Below are 18883 nucleotides of genomic sequence, written 5' to 3' on the forward strand. Positions count from 1 at the left end.
TCTTATGGAGCGAAAAATACGGTACAACTCGCAACTGTATATTGTCCAAGGAAAAGTTGGACTCCAGACAAATTTATAAAAATTTGGCTCCTATTAAATTCTGGAATTCGTACTGCAAGATTTGTGGCATTTTCTGGAAAGCAGCAAGGTGTCATGCCAATCTGGCTGTGGCACACTGTGTGACTCAGAAGAAGAAGAGTTAGTTTTTATATGCCGACTTCCTCTACCACTTAAGGGAGACTCAAACCGGCTTACAATCACCTTCCCCTCCCCACAACAGACACCCTGTGAGGTAGGTCGGGCTGAGAGAGCTCTAAGAGAGCTGTGACTAGCCCAAGGTCACCCAGCTGGCTTCATGTGGAGGAGTGGGGAAATAAATCCAGTTCACCAGATTAGCCTCCGCCGTTCATGTGGAGCAGTGGGGAATCAAACCCGGTTCTCCAGATCAGATTCCACCGCTCCAAACCACCACTCTTAGCCACTACACCATTCTGGCTCAGACTTCTGCCTGCCCTGTAGTTCAGCACATTAAACCTTCCCAAGGTACAATGTGAGGAATCTGTATTATTGACCTGACCTTGCAAACATGCAAAATAGTGGAACTCCAACACTTTTAATACACTTAATGCATTCTGAATGACGGAAGACCCACTTTGGGCACTGGGAAGGGTAGTGCAGGAGAGGTTATTGCCCAAGAAAGAGATTAAAATGTAATTCCACTTACCTCTTTAAATGACTGGAGAAGGTTACTACCAGAAACTGATAATGTAATGTCTATATGGTGCATTATAAAAAGTGGCTCCTCCTGGGTTTGGTAAGGAAAACAAGCTAGATTGTCTGCTATATACAAGAGCATATTCACCTCTGTTTTCTGTGAAAGTAAAAAAAGAAAAAAATATTGTAACCTTCATTGCTATGCTCAGAAGGCTGGATGCCCCAAGTTCTCTTCCTTGAATATAAGATGCCTACCCAAATTCAAAACTGATTCAAAATTCAAAACTAATAAAAGGAAGTAGTTCTTCACACATCGTATAATTAAATTGTGGAACTCCCTGCCCCAGGAGGTGGTGATGGCTGCCACCTTGGAAGGCTTTAAGAGGGGAGTGGACATGTTCATGGAGGAGAGGGATATTCATGGCTACTAGTTAAAATGGATAGTGGTCATGATGCATACCTATTCTCTCCAGGATCAGATGAGCATGCCGAATATATTAGGTGCATTGGAACACAGGCAGGAGAATGCTGCTGCAGTTCCTAGAGGCACCCAAGTGGCCACTGTGTGAACAGACTGCTGGACTTGATGGGCCTAGGTCTGATCCAGCATGGCCTTTCTTATGTTCTTAAATTCTGAACAGACACAACCCTTGGAACTTTAACCAATAAAACATGCACCAGAAAAGCAGGCATTCTTTCTCTTGATGCCTCTGGTCATACTGACCAGGCATGGAAGTAAAAGAAAAAACAGGCACTGGGCCAAACCAGAAGAGGGGCCCAGACATGAAAAAAACCAAGGGGGACCGGAGGAAATATAAAAAATTCTGGGGGGAGGCTGACTTGCCTCCCACCTCATCTTCTTGTTGAGAGAGGCCAGGAAAGAAGTCTAACCTCAGACCACTTGGCAACTGCCTTGGGCAGACCTAAAAAAGTCTCTTCCTTAAGGAAGCATGCATTCCAGGGTCTGGGGATGGGGGGAGGGAGAGAGAATTCAGGCCTTATCTTAACTCTGAAGCCAAAATTAGTTTGCACCCCTTGTAGCCCAATCCAAAACAGAGAACAGGGAGCATATATTTAATACTGGATCAATGCAAAATAAATGGTTGTCCAAGCCATTTTAACAGGCATAATTTTAAGCCACCCAAAACCATCACAAGCACTGTAGAAAAGAGCATCAAAGGCTGGTGTTAAGACTCACAGCTGTGTCATCAAAGAGGTTGAGTAAGGAAATTAGAAAGGCTCGTCGGTGTTGCCGGTTCCCTCGGATCATGGAGTAAAGATGTGAGCACAAAGCACTGCTGGATTCATCCTGCCTAAAGCCCCTCACAGGATCCTTCTGACAGCTGTTGATTGCCTGCTGGACCTGGTAAGACATCTTCATACCAGCCACAGCTTTCATCTGAAATCAGAGGGGTGTACAATTAACACAACTTGAAAGAGGACGGTGATCTGTGTAATACAGACACTTTGGAACTTAGCGGCACTATTTTATTTCCATCTTCCTCAACAGGTTTCTGTAGGATGATTTTTAAAAATTTCACTTAGTCACCTTCTACAAGAATCAATAACAAATTGTGCACAGTTTCTACACGCTGATATGATAGATGGACTCAGGATAATTATAAGTACATTTTCCTTTTTATTTTCATTTTGAGATTTTGTTGATGAAGGGTTTATATATTTGTTTACTTCCTTTATTGATTACCCCGCCTTGTTGCCCAATGGGTACCCAAAGCGGGTTAACATCATTCTCTTTTCCTCCATTTTATTCTAACCGCCACCCTGTGAGGTAGGGCTGAGAGCGTGTGACTGGCCCAAGGTCATCCAGCTAGCTTCCATAACAGAGTTGGGATTTGAACCTGGGTCTCCTAGATTCTAACCCAACATTAGACAGAGTCTAATGCAAGAACCCATATTATGGTTAAATTCATGCCCCTTGATTGCACAAAATTTTTGTTACAATTGTCTTTTAGCCAATTCTCCATTAGCCCTTTTCCCCTCTTCCTTTTCTACATTATTATGAACGTACCTGACGTCTCCATTTTCTTTCTCTACCCCATGCTACATGCTTTCAACCCCCTTATTCTCCATACTCTACAAATCACTGTTCTCAGAATCCTGTTAGTTTTTTCTGTCTTCAGTCCCACAGGCCTTTCTGCAGCCCCAGTCTTCAGCTCCCTTTCCCTGTTTTCTCTCTCTTTCATCGTTTTTTTCCTGGCTCAATTTGAGTCCTCTTCCCCCTTGTTCAGTTCAGTGGCAGAAGAACACAAAGATTTCAGTCTCCCAGCACAGCATATACCAATGGGATCTTGGAGACATATGAGCTGTGCAGTGTGACCGACTGGCTACAACAGGAGGAAAAAACTGGTGCCAATTTCACCAGGTACTTCAAAACCCAGAAAGAAGAGGAGTGGTTCAGATGTAACGAAGCAGGTATTCCCCCCACACTTGGCTAGCCTTTACTGAGCCTGCAGTGCTTCTACAAGGACCGGCAAAGGCCCACAAACAAACAGTGGAAAGCTAGAATTTCTCCAACGGGCTGTAACTGGACTACATTATGCAGGCCTAGCCTTATGCATGATGAAAGGGATGAAACTGAAGAGGCAGAAGTTGAGGCATACTACCCAAAAAAAGTCTCCTGTGCAAGCACCGGGTCATTACAGACCCATGGGGTGATGTCACATCCTGATGTTTACTAGACAGACTATGTTTACAGGGTGGTTTGCCATTGCCTTCCTCAGTCATCTACACTTTACCCCCAGCAAGCTGGGTACTCATTTTATCAACCTCAGAAGGATGGAAGGCTGAGTCAACCTTGAGCCGGCTACCTGAGACCGACTTCCATCGGAATCAAACTCAGGTCATGAGCAGAGCTTGGACTGCAGTACTGCAGCTTACCACTCTGCGCCACGGGGCTCCCTGTACCATAAAAGGACCTTACTATATCAGATATGTATCCTTATTTGCCAATTGAACTTATGTTCTAAGAAAAGTATACAATATGCCTGGCCAGTTATTTCCCCCTAGAGGATGGCTGTTTTGCAGACGATTATTTATTTGCAGGCATTTATTCATACAAACACATACATATATATACATATGTGCGTGTGTTAAGTGCCGTCAAGTCGCTTCCGACTCATGGAGACCCTATGAATCAATGTCCTCCAAAATGTCCTATCTTTAACAGCCTTGCTCAGGTCTTGCAAATTGAAGGCTGTGGCTTCCTTTATAGAGTCAGTCCATCTCTTGTTGGGTCTTCCTCTTTTCCTGCTGCCTTCAAAGTTTCCTAGCATGATTGTTTTTTCCAGTGACTCCTCTCTTCGCATAATATGACCAAAGTACGATAGCCTCAGTTTAGTCATTTTAGCTTTTATAGTCAGTTCAGGCTCGATTTGATCTATAACCCACTGATTTGTTTTTTTTGGCAGCCCAAGTTGTCTGTAACCCTCTCCTACAGGCTTTCCTCCCATTTCCTGAATAAAGGATGATACTGAATGATCATATATATATTCTGTGCCTTGGCACTTCAAAGATGTGTACATTTGTACAGCCATCAGAATGTTCAGCAATGAGTGTTCTGAGGCAAGGAAAAATAAACAGAAGTGTACATACATGAATAAATCCAGCGTATTTTTTGTCTATCTCCACCAGCTGCTGGTCAGCTTTGTTCCTCATAGATGGCTCTGGGTCAGTGCCCATAGCTATTAAATATGGCACACACTGGAAAAGAGACAGAAATATGACTGTAAGATCTCTGCACGTGCCTGTGCACATCTGCAGTTTTCTCCCATGGCTGACAAGCTGCAAGCACTCGTTATAAGCCTGAAAGCCATGCAAAAAGAAGTCCACGGGAGGCAAGTTGAATACTATAGAACCACAGCGTGAATGCTTTGTAATTTAATACTTGATTTCCAATAGTTAACTATAACAAAGATAATTTAAGAAGGCCACTCGGTAAATTAAATAACGACACCATGACAATTGTGCTGAAATTGAGGCAAATGTTTATACAATTTTTTTTGCTACGTGTTAGCAACCGAAGATTCTAAGGCCAACCACACACAGTTAGCATTATTGTCTATAGAGTTGAAAGAGACCAGCCCTTTTTCTCTAACATACTTGTATTAAAGTGAACCAGATAATTCTAAATAGATAATACGCTGCTACCTTGAGAGCTTAGCACTACATATAAAACACATAAGCCCATACCACATTTTCCCAATATAGGTAACGTATGGTAACAAGGGCCCAGCTTTCATAACCTTGTGTTGCAGGCTTTTATTCATACCCAAAAATGAATGCAACACACGGCTCCGAAATGGATTTAACGATACATGCAGATCTGTCAATGACAGTGATGTGAAAATAACAGGACCAAAATACCATGCAAAATAGCACCTCATAATTTTTTTAAAATGTAATTATCCAGCCATACTGCCAGAATATTTAGATGTATTGCTCAGCCTGGCAGGTAAAAGAAAGATCCTTGCCAACCATAAGGGTTTCACAAGCAATCAGCTTTATCCATGAGACTTGGGGTTATCACTTTTTGGAATTCGGCTGACAGCTTCAGTTCTGCCGCCCTACAGGAGACGTCCTAACAGTTCTTGGGCCAAATTTGAACTTTTATATAGAAAGTTTCTCGCCTCATGTTAAATTTTTTTGGCAAGGACGAATATACAAATGGACTAATCTGCCAAATAAGTAGAAGAACTGACTTAAGCCAAGTTGAGCCACTGATCTGTCTAGTCCAGTTATTATCTACTCTGACTAGCAATGACTTTCCCTCCCTTTCTGTAATTTTGAACTTGTGTTTATTTTACTGGAAATGTGCACAGTAATTAGAATTGTTAGATCTGTTGGTGCTCGCAGAAATGAGAGAACAGCTAAAAACAGTCACAATGGCTTTTAAAGGGAAGGTGAATATAATTTGCAAAGACACCAAAGCCAAAGATTGTTGGGATATCTAGTTGGGATAAGGAGCTCTGTGGGGTAAAGGAATTTCAGCAAAATGGCTTACCAGAATATTCTTTCCCAAGATTGAATTAGTGTCTTTAAAGAATTATTAGACCCTTTCATAGAGGCATCGTTCTGTTGAGCCACTGAATTCTACTGAATATCCAGAGAGGCCTCAGAACATGAAACAGTGGAATCAGCTACCTAGGGAGGTGGTGAGCTCCCCCTCACTGGCAGTCTTTAAGCAGAGGCTGGACAAGAACTTGTCAGGGATGCTCTAGGCTGATCCAGCATTGACAAGGGGGTTGGACTAGATGGCCTGTATGGCCCCTTCCAACTCTATGATCCCATCTATGATTCTATGCTGTAAAAAGACAACCAAAAAAGCACACACTTGTCATTGCATACCTGAACTGGATGGATAAGACCCTGGTTTAGCGTCAGTGCAATAACGTTGAGAGCAAAGTGACGCACGCTGGACTGCGCATGAAAGAAAGCCTCGAGGACCTGCTTCAGATAGAGTTGCATGATTGAGCTACTCATCCCTGAGGAAATGTCACCCATTTCTTTCAGATCTTCCTGCTTTGCCACCTTTTTCCCTATAAAAAGCAGAAACCAAACTTTACCATTGATCAACACTTTTTAAATCACATAATCTATTTCTGTTTTATTTTTGTGCAATACTGAACATGTGTTCCTAAAGTCAGAGATGGACCAATGGAAGAGCTCGTAATATATGTAGCTTGTATTACTATTTAGCTTGTATTACTGTTGTTGTCATTATGGGCACTGTAATTATTGCAAGTATTATTGCTGTATTATTGTTATTCTTAAGGTCTGTGACTATAACATTAATAAATTGACTGACTGACATGTAAACACCTCCCTGACCAAGTGTATGGCCAAGATTCATGCATGAACAAGCAGAGGACTTGCAGGAGTGTCTCATTTCCCCCTCCCCACACAGTTTCCTCTTTCCCTTCTCTGAAACCCCCGGTCGCTTCTTCCTTTACACACGCAGTAGGACAAGGTGGTAGAATCACAGAACTGAAGAGTGGATTGTGCTGCTTCAGACCTCAGGACACGGTTTCCCCCAATGTTCCCTCATGTAAAAGCTCCATTCAAAAACTCCTTTTAAAAACTTCTTTTTTTTTCCCAAGAAAAAAAAAATTGGGAAATGCTCTAGCCCAGGGGTCGGCAAACTCATTAGTCAAAAGAGCCAAATATCAACAGTACAACAATTGAGATTTCTTTTGAGAGCCAAATTTCTTAAACTTAAACTATATAGGTAGGTACACTGTTTATTAACTTAATAAAGTTTAATTAAAGTTTTAAGTCTTAATTAAACTATAGGTACACTGAATAAAACTTGATATCATACTTAATAGTGATCTTATTTATTGATAAAAATTAAATTGTAAGTCCCTGCCATTTCCCCCTTCCCGTCCGGAGTCCTCGTCTGTAGGCCTGGTCTACCACCATAAAAGCCTATTGGTAGACCTGGCCTCCGGCTGAGTCCCATTGGGAGGCCAGGTCTACCCATTGGCTTTCTTGGCAGTAGACCTGGCCTCCGGAGGCCCATAGAAGCCAATTGGTAGACCTGGCCTCTGAAGGGGGACTTTTTCCCCTCCTCGGAGTCCAGGTCTACCGCCAAGAAAGCCAGTGGGTAGACATGGCCTCCCAATGGGACTCAGCTGGAGGCCAGGTCTACCAAAGGAAGCCCACCCCGCCCAACAGCTGATAGGCGGGGGGGGGCAGGAACCGCCGAGCCGCCCGCCCAGCAATTGCGCGACTAGAGGGGAGGCTTTAGCCTCCCAACCATTGAGGGCAAAGGAAAGGGGGACCTTGCCATTCTCCATGGCGGGGGGGGGGACAGCGCGCCCGCTCGCCTGCTCTCTTGCGCTCTCGCTCTCTCTCAGGCATGCCGGCTCCGCAGCACGGCTGCCGGCGCGAGACTAAGTTTGGAGAGCCGCACTCAACGGGCCAAAGAGCCACATGCGGCTCGGGAGCCGCAGTTTGCAGACACCTGCTCTAGCCCATCTCCTTCCTGGCTGTGTGTTTATTACTTGCAGGTAACTTTAAAAATGTGATCCTACACCCACCATCTAAGGGGTACCGTCCACTTCAACATTCAATCCTTTGCAGCACATTTTTCTGTAAAGCTTTTGATTAGTAATTAATCTCTCCGTGTGTACATAGAGATGGACCTGGAAACGGACTGTTGGTACATAATGTATTCATACTCAATACAGTAATGCTCATCACTCACATTCTCTGTCTGCCTGTTGCATCCGTGTATCTTCCTCTTGAAGGTACGTTTGGAGGTTTTTTAGCACTTGGATTTTTAAATTTACCGAACAATTTTTATCAGAAAGGATGTTGTTATACAGTGTTTTCACCTCCTGTTCAAACATTAGACCCGGGTGTTGTATAAATGCAAACCCTGAAAGAAAATAAGGAGAGAAAACCCTGCTTAATAAATCTGGATGATTCCTTAGCTCTTAAGACAGCTGACTGCTTTAAAATGTAGTACAACTAATAAGCCACACGCATACTTAAAGGCAAATTGATTTTGCCCAGATAAATCTACAAAACAGTAGGATAAAGACAGCTACATACAGCAAAGTGTACTTCAATATTTACATTAAAATAGTGACACTGCACTTTAAACGCATTAGTTTTTCCTATGAAGTTCCCAACTACCGTATATACTCGGGTATAAGCCGACCCAAGTATAAGCCGAGGTGCTTAATTTCACCTCAAAAATGGGGAAAAATTAGGCACCCACGTATAAGCCGAGGGGGAAATGCACCCCCTCCCCCCCTCGTAGGCTTACCTGACCAGGCTCCAGGCGTGCAGGCAGGTGGTGGCGGCCTCCTCCCTGCGTTCAGGAGGCCCCGCAGCGTCAGCTGGCAAGCGGGAGGACCGGCCCGGGTGAGGTGGGGGGGTGGGGGGTGGGGGGGGGGAAGAAACCGCCGCCGCCCAGCAGAAGGCGGGGGTGGGGTGGCGGGTGAAGAAACTGCCGCTGCTGCGCAGAAGGCGCGATCGCGCAAAAGGTGCAATCGCGCAAAAGGCCCTGTGGGGGGGGGGAAGCCGCCACCGCGCAGAAGGCGTGATCAGGTGGAATGGGGGAAAGAAGGCGGGACAGCCCGCCCATCAGCTGGCAGGTGGGAGCGCGCTGGGAGAGGGCCTGGCAGGCGAATTACCGTATTGACCCGAGTATAAGCTGAGGTGAGTTTTTTAAGCCAAAAATCATGGCTAAAAAGCTCGGCTTATACTCGAGTATTTACGGTACTACATTGTTGGTGGTGGAAAGAGCTGTCAAACTGAAGTCGGCTAATGGTGACTCCTCGTGGGGTTTTCAAGGCAAGAGATGAACAGAGGTGATTTCTCCCTTGCCTGCCTCTACATACTACTACTACTACATTAACCTAGCTGAAAGTACCAACATTCCCAAGGAATGCTGCACTGGCAAAACCCCTCTACCTGCGACATGCTAAGTATTCACACCAGAAGCAAAACAAAACTGCAAGCTTTTTGTAAATTCTTACCTAGACCAATAATGGCTTTTGTTTGTACCTCCTCATCCGAATGTTTGGTAAAATACATCAGCAGTTCAAGTACTTTGTCCTTAATGTTAACCTGGTTACAGGAAAATAGTATGGCTAGTTAGGGTGGGAAAACTGGAAACGTTTCAGTTCCTTTTAAAAATAACCGCCCATAACCCAAAACACATACCTAAAAAAAAGTTTGGCTGCCATTTATCCCAAGGATTTCAGTCCATCCGAACTTACTTTCAAAATATGCAACAGTAAGCAAATAAATACAGCACGTTTTTACCTTGCTGTTGCCTTTAAAATCTTCTTGATCGAAATCGAAATGCCGACACAAGGCCCCCACAGTGAAAAGGGATCTAAGGAGTGCTGGTTTATTTGCTGTGAGTACCGTGCTGTTTGGGTCTTCCTGATGTTGACTTTTTAACTTTGAAAGTGCACCTGAAGAAAGGACAAACTGTTTTCACAACTGGTCTCACATGAAAAAATTTTTTTGGCAGCTGCTATTTTTATCCGGACCTTTTCCTATTTAACTCACCGTAATATCTATTAAAACAGGCCCAGACAAATTTATAATTCTGAGTGACCTTGTTCACGACAGCCCCAAGACAACTAACGCAGTGCTGCACTACCTGGAAACAAAGCAGAAAGTGTTACAATTTCCTTAGGAGCAATATCCAGGACATTCCAAAGTAACAGGTTCTGAGTTTAGAAAGTGTTGCAGGTTCTAGTACTTTTATGAAAATATTTCCATAAATCAGCAGAGCTTGGGTCCCCACCATGGCACCTGCCAAGACCTTTTCCGGTGCTCAGAAAGTGTTTTTGGAAAATGGGAGGGGCTTTTGCCCAACGAGACTTCTGACTGAGCACTGGAGATGTGATTGGCTCAGCAGATTTTTAAATATGGTGCTTTGGCGGTAGCTGCCAACACAGCACAAGGATCTTCACTGTGTGACTGAAGGTAAACTTCGGCAGCCGTTCTATGGCAGCCATTCTGTGGCTATGCCCACCACAATATATCACGATTTCAAAGGCATCTCCCAAAGCTCAAAAAAGGTTGGAGACCTCTCCAACAGAGTGTAACTATATCATATATAAAACATATGGCACACCAAGGGGGAGTGGCTGTGGCTCGGTGGTAGAGCATCTGCTTGGCATGCAGAAGGTCCCAGGTTCAATCCCTGGCATCTCCAGCTAAAGGGACCAGGCAAGCAGATGATGGGAAAGATCTGAGACCCTGGAGGGCCACTGCTGGTCTGAGTAGACAATGCTAACTTTGATGGACCAAGGGTCTGATTCAGTATAAGGCAGCTTCATGTGTTCAAATGACAAGTCATATCTGCAGATTAAATTAACATGACCACCTTACATAATTACTTCTCAACATTTCAACAAGTTGCTTGTAAAGCAATCTAGGCACACGATTAAAACAAAAAGACCAGCTTGAAGAAGAAATTGAACCTTACTGTCATGCCGTATTTGATTATAAGCTTCATGAGATCTTCTTCAATAGTAGCAAGGAAGGTCTCACTCGGATGCTCCATCAGTGGCACTACCAACTCCAGAATTTTTGCAACATTGCAGATCACCACAAAGTCGTTCTGAGTCTGTAGGAAAGCACATTTACACATTTTAAACCATTTAAGATCTTGGCTATGCTTTCAACTACTGTACTACAGCAGGCCTCAGGAATACAGCGTTCATAAAATCCGTTAAGGCTGTTGCATAACATATAAAGCATGCAAGCTTGCGACAGAATATAGATGGACTGTGTACACAGACTAGTAAAAAAAAACATGACAGGCAACACCAACAGGGTACAGTTTATATCCTAGAAAATGAAACGCGGCTCAGTAGTGCGTATCGATTGAACAAACCGCACGGCATGAAGAAACGGTGCACCGCCTAAAGAAAGTGTGCGCTGTGCTCAGTGGGCTCTAGTTATCCACACTGCTGCAACCAAGCGAGGGAGTGTAAAACACATCTTCTAACAAGGAGTTCAGCAGCTTGAAACCTTCATTTTACAGTCTCCCATCTACGCAGAAAAGTTGGAAAACATGTTTATGCTTAAAACGGCCTGCTGTGTGTCTGCTGCTTGACAGTTACCGTTGACAAGACAGCACCGTGGAATATTACTCAGTTATTTCATACAGCGTGATTTTTTTTTCAGCTAAACAGTTCTGGTATGGCCATTCTTATGGAGTGGCAACAGAGACCATGTGGAAGACAATGAACTGTGTGCGCCCTGGCCTGTAAGTAGTCATTCTGTGGTTCTTTCAGGAGCCACTCCATAAGTTAGGCCACACCAAAGCAGTACATCTCTACATCAGCGGCGTCAAACATAAGGCCGGTGGGCTGGATCCGGCATCTCGAGAGCTCTTATCTGGTCCGCGAGCCAGCTGAGGCAGATGCCCCCTCCAGTCCCAATCTGGGTTGGTGAAGCATGGACCGGCCCGACCACATGACATTTATGTCATATCTGGCCCTTGTAACAAATGAGCTTGACTCCCCTGCACTACAAGGGCGGCATTCAAAAGAAAGGAGCCACTCTGATGCTAGCTTGCGGAGTGAAACCCAATACCATCCCAGGAACAGAAAAAATTCTAGCAGGGATTTCAGCGGGAGGTTGCATTTCTCAAATGCAGCCACTCCGCGTGGTAAATTAAGGACTGCTTTCTCCCATATGAACCTGTCCGACATTCTGGTTATCTTCGGAGGACCACCATCTGAGGCTACCTGGCTGACAACCTGAGAAAGGGCCTTCTCAGTCTGGGTGCAAAACCTTGGAGATTACTCCCTAGTGAGATTCGTCAGTCTCCCTTCCAGCACTGTCTTCTGCCAATGGGTGAAGACTTTTTGGTTTTGTTTGCATATCCCCAATAACTGTTATTGGCCCTTCTCCCTGGTTGTTTTTTGAATTGAATCAATTAAAATATATTTTATTTTAAATGCAGTTTTAATGTTGAAATGTCTCAATGTTTGCTGGCTTGAGGACCCTATTTGGGTAGACAGACAGCATGGAAATGCTTTCAATAAACAAATACATGTTGCCTCTACCCTTACTAAACTCTCTCCAATTCCACAAACACACACGTGTACACATTTTGTGGTCACAGCAAGTATGGGATTTTTAGTGCAGAATTCCACAGCTGCTGTAATCTTTTCAAGTCAAAATCATACTCCTTCAAAGAGATCTACTATTAATTTATTTGGGGAGTCAAAGAACAAGTTGGTGACTGTGTGTGTGTGTGTGTGTGTGTGTGTGTGTGTTAAGTGCCGTCAAGTCACTTCCGACTCATGGCAACCCTATGAATCAATGCCCTACAAAATGTCCTATCTTTGACAGCCTTGCTCAGGTCTTGCAAACTGAGGGCCGTGGCTTCCTTTATTGAGTCAATCCATCTCTTGTTGGGTCTTCCTCTTTTCCTGCTGCCCTCAACTTTCTAGCATAATTGTCTTTTCCAGTGACTCTTGTCTTCTCATGATGTGACGAAAATACGATAGCCTCAGTTTAGTCATTTTAGCTTCTAGGGTCAGTTCAGGCCTGATTTGAACTGATTTGTTTTTCTGGCAGTCCACGGTATCCATAATATTTCTATCCAGGAATAAAAGTTCCAAAGATATTGTGGGTCATGCATAGTACACACACCCCACAACAAATCCTGCACGCCTTTAAATGTTGCTCCCACAGCAAACACACACAGGGCTTGGGACAGATGTGTTTAGAGATGTTCAACCAATCAGGAAGCCCAGAGATGCAGAAACACACCTGATGTATAGTTCACACTTTACATGTTTGCTAATGGAGAACATGGGCGTTATGTGCAATTACAACTGCTCTGTAAAGTTTGGAGCTGGAGTGAAAGAACGAAGGAACATTTCAGGTTTCTGAAAGGACTCATAGGTGGGGATAACACTGGACATGCTTTTCAAGGGTGAAAAGAGAGGACCAGTGACCTAAAGCCACAATTAATCCTCAATGCAACAAATGCGACACAGATGCTTTCAACCACCATTTCGATACAGGCTGAGTATCCCTTTTCCGGACTGCTTGGGACTAGAAGTGGTCCGTATTTTGGATCTTTCCATATTTTGGGATTTTTGCATATACATAATAAAATATCTTGGGGATGGGACCCAAATTTATTTATGGTTTATATACACTTTAGACACATGGTCTGAATGTAATTTTAAAAAATAATTTTAATAATTCTGTGTACATTGAACCCTCAGAAATCAAAGGTGTAACTATCTCACCAGAATACCTATACCAGCTGTTAAACAAGAGCAACAAAAACAACTAACAAAGGCAGGTTTTCAGTCTCTACCTACAATGCAGGTGAGAGGAAACACTGAAAGCAGGCAGCACGGATTTGCCTGCATGCCGGCTCGAAGGGTCTGGTTTTTGGATCGGTCCGGATATGGAATGTCCAGATAAGGGATACTGTACCTGTACCAATGTACCAGAAGCCAAGTAGTGAGTTTTTTCATACTTACGCTGCACTTAGTGGTAAGGTACGGCTGCATGGTCATAGCATGTTTGACCATTAACTGGGGCCTGATTTTGCTGAATAAGAACAAAGTGGTTATGCAAGCTACCAACCGATTTGGATTCACACCTTTGTTGTCTGAATCTGCAAAACGAGAGGGGAAAACAGAGATGATGAGCGACTTTTACATCAATGAAGTGTCAGAGCACACAGCAATTGTACTGGGTAGTGCTGTCTGTGGTTTGTAAACCCTGGATATAAGATGATCAGGTAAGTCATTAAGCACTATAAAAGGGAAGCTACTTACAAGTTTGTACTACCTACCACATTTTATCCCACCCTTTTCTCAAGAAGCCCATGCTTGCTTATATAGGTTTCCCTCAAGTGGTAATAAAAACTCAGCAATGAAAACTAGCACTTAATTTTTGAGTACGAAAACGGATGCTATAGATCATTTGTACCTAACCCACGGGCTCCTAAAACCAAGGCCATTGCACCTGATTTATACATGAAGTTTAATTTAAACGAGACCCTGGTCATGTGCAAAGGGTGCCATCTGGGTAGAAGTACAACACTGATCTCTTGCTGTGCTAGCCCTGCATGTGTAGCGGTTTCAGAGAGATGCTGAGGACAGCACAGCCAAGTTTTTCTACGCTGCCAGCAATTTAGCCTTGGCGTTTGGATTCACTACTCTACACCACAGCTGTGCTGTGCGCAGTGTAGTAGTTAGAGCAGCGTTTTTCAACCAGGGTTCCCCGGAACCTTAGGGTTCCGCAAGAAATCACTAGGGGTTCCGCGAGAAATAGTGATGAATAGGCTAATCATATGTAAATCATATGTAGGGGTTCCCTGAGACATTAATATTATTTAAAGGGTTCTGCAAGGGTAAAAAGGTTGAGAAACGCTGAGTTAGAGCATCGGACTATGACCTGGGATGACCAGGTTCGAATCCCTCGCTCAATCATAGAAGCCTGCCAGGTGACCTTGGGCCCGTCACAATCTCTCAGCCTAAGCTATCCTCACAGGGTTGTTGTTGTAAGGGTTAAGAGGAGCAGTGGGGAAATGATGTGAAAAGCCACTTCGAGTCTCCGATCAGAGAGAAAAGCGGGATATAATTTTTTTTAATTCATTTTTTGGATAAGATGTTAGAGACTGGAAGAGCCATAACTGATCTTTGTTACCCAGTCCTTTGAAGATCACTGTGAATTCAGTTCTGGGTGTGTCCAACTAATCCAACTTGGTTTCAGTTAATAAAATAGGTACAACACGAGGTTGCTGTGTACTACCTTTTTACGGTGGGGATAAGACTAATGGCTGGATCACGTGACCATTTTGCCCCCACCCCCGGAGAACCTCTCAGCTATATGATGGCATGGGCCATGGTCACACTGCTAAAACCATTTCCACCAAATGTACGCATCAAATGCTGAATTCTATAGGGGTCTCTAAATACAAACAAATGCTCCTAAACAGCAAAGAATTAAAATGCAAATAAACATTTTTACCTGCTAGAGATTCTTCGTATTTTAGAATGTGTTCAACCAAATTATCCACCAGCTGAATACAGGCTTTCTTCACAGGCTTATAGGAAGCATCTTCTTCAGACTTCAGCAACTGAATTCAAAACAGGCAAATTTTATATTGATGGCTGAATCTAAGAATATACAAGCAGTCTTCCAAAGCATACAAAGACAATGAAAAGCTGATTCACAATGACCACAGTTAAGATTTAATAAGTTGATAATATGAATAACTTGCACGTAGATATTACCACTATCTGCACAGTCAATAGCTGCAAAAACTGCCTCTAATTCTCATCAATATGAAGCACAAAGCTGGTGACAAATAAGTGTTTCAATCACTTCAGCTTACATGCTTGTCCTGAAACGTTTCATTTCAAACACACACGTAAGCCCTGAACATGCGACCCCCTCCACGCACTGACTGAACGAAGGAATGTGCAGAGTGACAGTGGGCACAAGCACGATGCCCCCCCACCCCCGCTCTCATGGGATCACTGGCTGGTTGAACACAGTACCTATGCATGGAGTAAGCATCCATGCCTAAGCTCCACGCCAATGACTGACAACATTTGGAAAGTAACTCACAAAGTTTATTTCCTAGGTGGGTTTTCTACAGGCATTCTATCAGTTTTCAAGAGCCGAGACTTCAGTAAAGGAGTAGCTTACAAGTGGAGAAAATGTTGTAGCAAGATTCACTTAAAGCATACCAAATTTTAGAACATACCTAAAGAATGGACTGCATATTTCCTGAAAATATATCCCCCCCTTTTTATATACCCTTTAAATTGAACCTGCAAAGCATTTCCTTGCTTCCAATGGTGGGTGGCGAACTTCTTCCAAGCTCACCTCAGATAGAGCAATTTGAGAATAACCAAGCAATTTGAGAATAAACTGTCAAAAAATCTCATTTTATTTGATTTAGAATACGAGTTCTCGGCTTGTAACTATGTCTATCGACTGTTGGTGTTGCCAGGAGAGCCACAGAGTTCTAAAACACAGCAATGTGGTAGCAGCAACCAAGGAAGGAAAATTCCTTGCAGCTACCCCCACCCCCAAATCTTTCTTCCCCCTTCTTCCTTCTGCCTCAAGCATACCTCCAGAAAATCTGATAGTTAAGGTCAGGCATTCTGCACACTACAATTCTCAGAACACACTTGGGGAAGGGGAAAGAAATGGAGGAATGAAAACAGGCAGAGGGATGACACTGTAAGAATGTTTGCTCTTTCAGACAGCTGCCTGCACCCCCTCACACTGCTCCCCATAAGAGGGGCAGATACATTGAGAGGGAGGGGGTGGAAGGAGTGGCGGGAGAAATTGTTTGGCTGCTTCCTTTTAGTGTATTTTATTATGTTTAGTTACTGTCCTGGGTCGATGGTTGCTTTGTAAGGTGCCTTGGGAACATATGACTGAGCAGTGCAAAACAAATTAGTGAACCAACTATCAAAAAGGTTGCCAGCTCTACTTTAAAGTAAGCAGTATCAACAGTACTACTTACGTTCTGAAGAAGTTGTTCAAACCAGTCATACCCTGTATCTTTACAAGCTGCAACCTAAAAAAGTAAAATACATATTTGAGAATACTTTTTAAAAGTATGATTTAAACATTAATATTAAACTAAGTAATTTAATATACAGACTCCAAGTGCTTCCTACCCTTACCACTATTATTTTAAGGTTTCCATCTCTTTAAGTCTGTAACTGTAACCTTTACTTAATCTAACCCTGCACTAAAAGATCTTTGGAACAGGGTCAGCAGCAGAAGCAACAGCTCCTCTAACGAGGGGCTTTTCTGCTTGGGAGTGAGATTTTTTTTCCCCAAGCCCCCTCTCCTGCTAGTCTCCCAATTTGCACACACACACACCCCAATCCTGCAAGTCTGCTGACCCAAACAGGACAACTTCAGGAAGCAAAGAAAGCTGCAGTAGAGAAGGGAGGTGCTAAAGTTGCTTTCCCCTTGGAAGGGAGCTGTGGCTCAGTGGTAGAGCATCTGCTTGGCATGCAGAAGGTCCCAGGTTCAATACCCGGCATCTCCAGTTAAAGAGACTAGGCAACTAGGTGATGTGAAAGACCTCCGCCTGAGACGCTGGAGAGCCGCTGATGGTCTGAGTAGACAAAACAGACTTTGATGGACCAAGGGTCTGGTTCAGTAGAAGGCAGCTTCATGTGTTCACATGACTTCACTTCTGATCCTTAGGATACAAGTCATGAAGTTTGATTATCCAATTTCAATCCAACATGTGAGGATTTTTTTTTAAGGAAATGTACCATGTGGTAGAGAGAAGGGATTATAAGTTTAAATATGGGGGGGGGACAGAATAATGGTATGCTACACACTACAGCGTTTGCTTGAATGTTATATTGGGGGAGCTCTCAGCCAACTACTAGGGAGAAGGGAGCTTAGCTCGTGCTTCAATGCACCGACATCACAGGTCTGAACTACGCCATAACCACGTTAGACACAGCACCCTCTCTAGTGCTACCTGATAAAGAACATTCACACTTTCACTCGTACCACATCAGTGATATTCAGTATTTTCCTGGTCATTGCTTCTTTGTCATTATGAGGCGTCGGAGTAAACCACAGCTTCTGGAATGTTTCATTTACCAGTTTCTGGAGAGAAAGAGAGATACCTAATCAATGGCTAAATCAGCTTGCAAAAAAATCTCTAAATACCCCCCCCACACACACACAAAAGACCCCTCTTAGTTTGAATAAATTTAGCCTACTAGGAGCATTTCTGGGAGAAACTCAATTCAAAAGCATAGGTATTCAGTGGGGCAGAATCCCTGCATTCGAGGAAGCTTTGACAGAAGCAGTCTAAACAGTGGAAAAAATTATTGCACCTTAATGCCTTCCTCGTCGTTCACTCTGCGAATCATTTTTACACACATTTCTGTAATTTTGGGGAATGTGGGTTGTTCAATGCAGATATCTCGAAGAATCTTTATCACTCTCTTTCTGACACTAATACCAGTATCCTGTAAGAAGAAAAGGGAAGTTAACTTTAACTGTTTTTAACAATAGTGTGATTTATTAGGCTTTTGTGTTTTTTTGGCCATCTTCTGGGCATGGAGCAGGGGTCACTGAGGGTGTGGGGGAGGGAGGGAGTTGTGAATTTCCTGCATTGTTCAGGGGGCTGGACTAGATGACCCTGGTGGTCCCTTCCAACTCTATGATCCGATGATTCATTAAAGCACCTTAAAGACTAGCAAAATTCATTCCAGCATAAGTTCATTTCATCGGATCCTATATCCTGAAACTATTCACTGATCTTTAAATAGCAGCTAGGTTTCAAAGTCAAGCCTTGTGAACAGAGCACCTTCATTTCACTGTATTCATAAAGAGCTACATAAAAAGAAATTCATAAAAATACTAAAAATTAAGAGTAACTGTACCAGTATTCGCTCAATCAGCATGTCATAATACTGTTCAGCAAGCTGTGGTCGACAAAGCACAAACCGACCAAGTAATTCAACGGCTGCTTCTCGTACACTAGTGGAATTATCCATCAACCGTCCATGAACACCACGTTGCATATCCAGCTACAAGCAACAGGAAAATACAAAAAGTAAAGTAAGAAAGAGCCAGAAAAGGTGGTTATGAGAACAGAAGAATGTATTTATGTTTGTACGGTTAAACAAACTGT

General features: G+C 43.4%; 1 protein-coding gene across 3 annotated transcripts in view; it reads right to left on the minus strand.

Moving 5' to 3' along the window:
* The window catches only part of NIPBL (NIPBL cohesin loading factor), an 84809-nt gene that overhangs the window by 8267 nt on the left and 57659 nt on the right, over positions 1–18883 (minus strand). For all 3 annotated transcript variants that reach the window (XM_056848391.1, XM_056848388.1, XM_056848390.1), the window contains 15 exons: positions 18633–18779; positions 18081–18215; positions 17749–17847; positions 16733–16786; positions 15220–15328; positions 13722–13858; positions 10691–10831; positions 9763–9856; positions 9511–9665; positions 9222–9312; positions 7940–8113; positions 6079–6269; positions 4327–4434; positions 1913–2113; positions 725–871 (listed from right to left, as the gene is read on the minus strand). In XM_056848391.1, the coding sequence (XP_056704369.1) occupies positions 725–871; positions 1913–2113; positions 4327–4434; positions 6079–6269; positions 7940–8113; positions 9222–9312; positions 9511–9665; positions 9763–9856; positions 10691–10831; positions 13722–13858; positions 15220–15328; positions 16733–16786; positions 17749–17847; positions 18081–18215; positions 18633–18779 (1983 nt within the window). The remainder of the gene's footprint in view (positions 1–724; positions 872–1912; positions 2114–4326; positions 4435–6078; positions 6270–7939; positions 8114–9221; positions 9313–9510; positions 9666–9762; positions 9857–10690; positions 10832–13721; positions 13859–15219; positions 15329–16732; positions 16787–17748; positions 17848–18080; positions 18216–18632; positions 18780–18883) is intronic.

Source organism: Euleptes europaea, chromosome 4 (genome assembly GCF_029931775.1).
Source record: "Euleptes europaea isolate rEulEur1 chromosome 4, rEulEur1.hap1, whole genome shotgun sequence".
In the NCBI taxonomy this organism is placed as follows: Eukaryota; Metazoa; Chordata; class Lepidosauria; order Squamata; family Sphaerodactylidae; genus Euleptes; species Euleptes europaea.